Raw genomic sequence first — 6,112 nt, 5'->3', positions numbered from 1 at the left:
AGTGGGAAGAGATGGGGCCAGAAAGTTGGAAGATTCAGTCTATGTGCAGCCAGGGAGTTCAGGGAATGAGTTTTATTAATAGTTGCATTCCAAGATTTTGGGAAGCAATTGGAGTTTTCTGTAAAAGAGTGACATAATCTGATTTACACCTTAACAGATGACTTTGGTTGCTAGATGTGTAATGAATCACTGGCAACAAGAGTGGGAGCAGGGAGACCAGTCAAGAAGCGAGGGAAGTTGTCTAGGTAAGAGCTGATAGTTACTTGGTATAGAGGATGCTGTTGGTGGCCTGTCTAGATTCCCTTTACCTACTGGGTGCACCAGTCTCCCAGCTACTATGAGAAAAGGCTTCTACCAGTCCCAGTTGCCTCCTTCTTGGACAGCTATGCCTCCTCTCTCCTCTTGTAGACCTTAGCCAATGACTGACTGATGGGGGGCTCTCTTGTGTGAAGGTGGAGTTGACACTGTGGTATCATGTGCACTTGTACTTCCTTGTGGGAGCAGCCTGAAGCTGATCTTTAGCTGAGATGACATTTCTGCTCAGCTCTGCCCTCTTGTCCTTCCCTGCTTCTCTTGCTCCTTTTTTCTTCAATAAATTACTTGAACAAAGATCTTTATCTCAGGCTCTGTTTTTAGGGAACCTGATCTAACACATGGTTTAGGGTGGCAGAGGTTGAAATAGAGGAGAGAGAATGGATTAGAAATGTTCTAGAAATAATGTCTACAAGAATGGGTCTGGAATGTGAGGAAGAGACAGAAATCAAAACAGTTCCTAAATTTCATTATTGAGCAACTTGGTGGGTAAAGGCATTATTTACTAACAGGAGATGTCTGAAAGGAGAAGATTTTCAAGGTAGAGAAGGAAAAATTTCTATTTCAGTTTTTAGATTTGTTAAGTTTGAAATGTCTATAAACACATATAACAGGTAGGAAATTGAATAAACTAGTCTTTTGCTCCAAGGGGCAGTTCAATCTGAGATCTATATTTGGGATTCCACCGTGGTATTCAAGTGGTATTTAAATGGTATTTGAAGGTATGCAACTAAATGGGGATACATAGGACAGAGTATAGTTGAAGAAGAGAAAATTTCCTAGGACAGAATCCTGGCATGACAATATTTAGGGGAGCGGAGAAGGAAAATCCAGCAACTATACTGAGGAGGGGTCAGTGAATGGTGAGGAAACCAGGAGAAGGTTGTGTCACAGAAACCAAGAAAACAAAATGTTTCAAGGAGGGTATGACTAACTGTTGAATGCAGCTTGGTGGTCGATGAAGATGAAGACAGGTAACAGATCATGGGATATGACAGTAGGGAGATTACTGGTGACCTCGACAAGAGAAGAGTTTTACAAGAGAAGATTCTGAGGGGATGGGTTTGCATATGGCCCAGCTCATCAAGATGTACACATTAAATGTGTGCAATGTTTTGTGTGTCAATTACATTTCAACTAAAAAAAAAAAAGAGAGAGAAAAAAATACTAAAAAAAGGAAATGTGAGTTGAAGAAGCAAATATATTGACTGAGGCAACTATTATTGCTATGAACTGGAGTAGCAAATGAGATAGTAGCTTAAGAGAGACAATGAGTTCAGGGATGTTTTTCTTTTTGATTGATTATGCAAGAGAAAGGGATCAACTGCAGGAGAAAATCCTTGAATAGACAAAAGTGGTGGGATCTAGTGTCTGTGAGCAGGGGCTGGCTCTATCCTGAAGCAGACACACTTCAAATTTGTAACTGGACTAGAAAAATGCCAGGGAATATAAATGCCAATGAAGAAATGTTTGTAGATATTGTAGTGGGTAGCTGAATTAGTTTTTAATTGTTTCTGTGTTCTTATTAAAATAGAAGATGAGGACACCAGCTGAGATGAGGGGTAGAGTGGGGCCGGTAGTTTGGAGAATTGAAGAGAAAAGAGTAAGGATGAAATAATCATGTTAGAGACTAAGAAAATTTATTTACAGGGATTACGTAGTATAATTTCCTTTTACTATTGAAGTATCCCTTTTGGTATGTGTGCTCATGAATTTTAAATAAAACCAGTCAGTAAAGTGGTGAGTTTTTTTTTCAGCCCCATTTAAATGCCCAGGTGTACACATGGAATAGGTGGATGGTTGGGTTTAACTAGCAGTAGGGTTTTGTTAGGAAAACAAAAGGGAGTTAAGGCATTTGCAAGGGAGTGATTATGAGGGTAGAACAGGAAATCTAAGCTGGGCTAAAAGGGAAATGAGAGGGAAGATGGAAAAAAAATAGGAAGGTTAATGGGGTTGAAGTTGTTTATGAGGTTGAAGAAATATTGCAGTAGGTGTAGTAGAATATATGAGCTTGAAAGACAAGAGGAGGAAACAGCGTCTGAGATGTTGGACATCCACATTCAGAGACATTATAGACGTCTGTGATAACAAGGTCAAAAGTGTGACCATGGATGTGTGTGGGGCACAGGAAATATCAATGGAGGGGGGAGGTTGAGAAACTTCAAGGACATGGTATTGGCTGCATCACCCACATGGGTAGTAAAATCCCCAAACTTGGGGAGAGGAGTAGGGAGCTAGAGGCTCGTAAGGTGGGGGCTAAAGTCATTAGGGAACTAGAGAGATGGGGAATTGGTAAAGTGTGATGTTTGCTTTATTTCATTGATTTTATGAGTTTTCAGTTTTTTAAAGCGTAGTTTATCATAAGAATGATATATAATAGAAACAAAAATATAAGGCACAAATCTCCCATAATCCCATCGCTTCATCAGAGGATGGTGGATTTTGACTAAGCCCTGTAGCTGTTTCTGGTCTACTGATCTCCTGCCTGGCCAGGTGTTCCTTTTGTTTTTGTCTACTCACTCTTCATGGAAGTGTTGCAGAGCTTTGTATCACCACGAGTGGCTGCCTCTTAGCCTGGCAGCCAGCTGAAGCAAGTCTGCAAAGATACAGGCCTTGCCCTTGCGCTGGTGTGACCTCCCTAGCCCAATGTGCTGGTCTCTCCTGCATGGTTAAATTCTGGGATGACCACTATTAATTATGCTTGTACAATAATAGAGCAGCAATCCTTCTTTTCACAAAACTTGTTTCATTGTGAATACCCTAGCTTAGATAATTTCTCATTATTTCCAGAGTTGATTGGTTACATTTGATTACTCTCTTTAATCCAGCCAGATCTTCTTTCAGTCCTAGTTATATTTACAAATTATTTGGCAAATCCTTTCTCTCCATTCCCCATGACTAATGAGTCCTCATTCCAGTTTGTAAGTGGCATTGCTGCTATGGTTGTCTTGAACATCTGCTGATTGTTTCTGGACAGGGAATTATGGGGAGAGTGGAATGGACGCTTTCAAAGAGTTGGCTGCCCAAGAAGGCCTCTGCATCGCCCATTCCGACAAAATCTACAGCAACGCTGGGGAGAAGAGCTTTGACCGACTCTTGCGCAAGCTCCGAGAGCGGCTTCCCAAGGCCAGAGTGGTGGTCTGCTTCTGCGAAGGCATGACCGTCCGAGGACTCCTGAGTGCCATGCGGCGCCTTGGCGTCGTGGGCGAGTTCTCCCTTATCGGAAGGTAAGTCTCTCTCTCTCTGTCTCACACACACACACACACACACACACACACACACACACACACGTGCACACACACACTTTGGCACACATATGCTTCCTCTCACAAAACTGGACTTCCTGTCTTCAAAGTGGGCAAGATGTACAGTGCTGAGCTGAATGTTAGTTCTGGGGGCAGTTGGTGGTGGGCATGCTGGCATCTTCCTGACAGGCAAGAGCAGAGCAGTGGATAGTAAGATGGCGAGACTTCTTCAGAAAAAGATGGGAAGGTATTTGCCGGAATGTATCTTGTCCTGGAGAATCATTCTCTTCATTTGCTTTGCCCACCCCCAAGCCAATGTGTATGTCTTCCTACCTACTAAGCACAGAGATCTTAACAGGGTATTGGTGGATGAAGGGCAGCAGTGAAAATGGAAAACATGTATTAAGATTTGAAATGTACAGAGTTAGCCAAATACAAGTGAAGATATGCAGCTGAACTGTGGGACTTGATAACATAATCTCTTGTCACACTTATGGAGGGCTAATATGGATGCCTTTCAGCATTTGATCTCTGAAACTGTAGGTGGTAGGTTTCAAAATCTCTGCACTCTTTCTAGATCATATGTACTTGTATGGCAATAGATTTTCAATATCATCGTATTTTTCGTGGGTTTTTTGACCTACCAGGTATCTTGTTTAATTTGCCATCTTCTAATATTGCATAAAAGAACTGCTCAATTTTTCCAAGGAACCTGCTGAGTTTACCTAAGTGAAAGCCTCCAGGAGTCTTTAACCCTGTCACACTCATCTTAGAAATCTCTTCACCTCGTTCCATTTCTTCTGCTGGCTGAATTACAATCATGTCGCACCCACTGAAGGACCTCAACCATTGATCCTCTGCTCTGGGAAGCTGGGTACTAATGGTGTGGACATTCTCATTGGACCTTTTCCTTTTGCCCTTGTGCTGTGGTTCTAACTGCAGCAGTAGTAAGAGTAATCTTCCCATCATCTGGAATTAGAGGTATAAGACACACTTCAGAGACTTTTAAGAAAAAGATAGGATAGAAATACAAATAAATGAATAAAGAAACAAACAGATACTCTCCAGGCATGAGGAAGCATGGGGCCAAGGTCAAAGTATAATTCAAGATTAAGATAATTGCTGAATGTGGGTAAAATTGGCTCACTGGCACAAAGAGTCAATTTGGCTTCTTCAACATGAGACAGTTTTGTGAAGCCACTTAAAATGTTCATAAGAATGCAGGTCTTTTAAGAAGGAGAATTTAAACAAGGTATGTTATTTCTTTCAGGAGTGAAAAACATGTAAGTAGCATTGTTAGTGTTAAACAGAGTAATGTTCTTAGTATATGCACCAGGACAGATGGGGTACAGATATTCAGTCCTTCCAGTTGCTTTTATAAAATGACTGCTTTTGTGAAGGGTGCTTTTTTTTTTTTTTTTAAATCTCATGTTTATCATTTACAAAAACAACAATAGTCTGTTTTGCAGAAGTTATTCTCTTTAATATCCTCAAAGAGGCTATCTACCTGGATTCTGGAGATCTTGGACAGATGTGGCAAACATGAGCTTTGGGCTATATAGACTGCCTAATTATGATATATAATTATTTGAAATGCTGTGGTGTGTAATTGGAGTATAACATTTTTTTAAGATTTTATTCATTAGCTTTCTAAAATTTCAATAAATTTAGGGGCTACAAGTATTTTTTTATGTTTTTTTTTATTTCAGCATGTTACGGGGGTACAAATGTTTAGGTTACGTATATTGCCTTTGCCCCACCCGAGTCAGAGCTTCGAGTGTGTTTATCTCCCAGACAGTGAGCAGTGCACTCATTAGGTGTGTATATACCCATCTCCTCCTCTGCCCTCCCATCTGCCCGACACTCGATGAATGTTATATGCCCTTAAGTGTTGACAGTTAATACCAATTTGATGGTGAGTACATGTGGTGCTTGTTTTCCATTCTTGGGATACTTCACTTAGTAGAATGGGTTCCATCTCTATCCAGGATAATACAAGAGGTGCAAAATCTCAGGTTACAAAATCAATGTACAGAAATCAGTAGCATTCCTATACACCAACAACAGTCAAACTGAGAACCAAATCAAAGACTCAATACCCTTCACAATAGCAACAAAGAAAGTAAAATACCTAGACATATATTTAACTAAGGAGATGAAAGACCTCTACAGGGAGAACTATGAAACACTGAGGAAGGAAATAGCAGAGGATGTAAACAGGTGGAAAACCATACCAGGCTCATGGGTCAGCAGAATCAACATTGTCAAAATGTCTATACTACCCAAAGTGATCTACAGATTCAATGCAATCCCTATTAAAATACCAACATCATATTTTTCACAGATCTAGAAAAAATAATTCTATGCTTCATATGGAACCAGAGAAGTGTTTTTTGTTACATGGATAAATTGTATAATTCTGAAGTCAGGGCTTTTAGTGCATCCGTCACCAGAATAGTGTACATTGTACACAATAGATAGATTTTTATCCCTCACTCTCTCCCGTTCTCCCCACTTCTTAGTCTTCAATGTCCATTTCACCACTTTATTACCTT

The 6,112-nt window shown here is 40.4% G+C and overlaps 1 protein-coding gene across 3 annotated transcripts in view; it reads left to right on the top strand.

The window, feature by feature from the left end:
• The window catches only part of GRM1 (glutamate receptor, metabotropic 1), a 496,050-nt gene that overhangs the window by 153,823 nt on the left and 336,115 nt on the right, over nt 1-6,112 (top strand). For all 3 annotated transcript variants that reach the window (XM_012655532.1, XM_012655534.1, XM_012655533.1), the window contains one exon: nt 3,290-3,539. In XM_012655532.1, coding sequence (XP_012510986.1) covers nt 3,290-3,539 — 250 coding nt within the window. The remainder of the gene's footprint in view (nt 1-3,289; nt 3,540-6,112) is intronic.

The sequence above is a fragment of the Propithecus coquereli genome, unplaced genomic scaffold (assembly GCF_000956105.1).
Source record: "Propithecus coquereli isolate 6110/MARCELLA unplaced genomic scaffold, Pcoq_1.0 Scaffold48, whole genome shotgun sequence".
NCBI lineage: Eukaryota > Metazoa > Chordata > Mammalia > Primates > Indriidae > Propithecus > Propithecus coquereli.
This window is presented reverse-complemented; position numbering and strand designations above follow the sequence as displayed.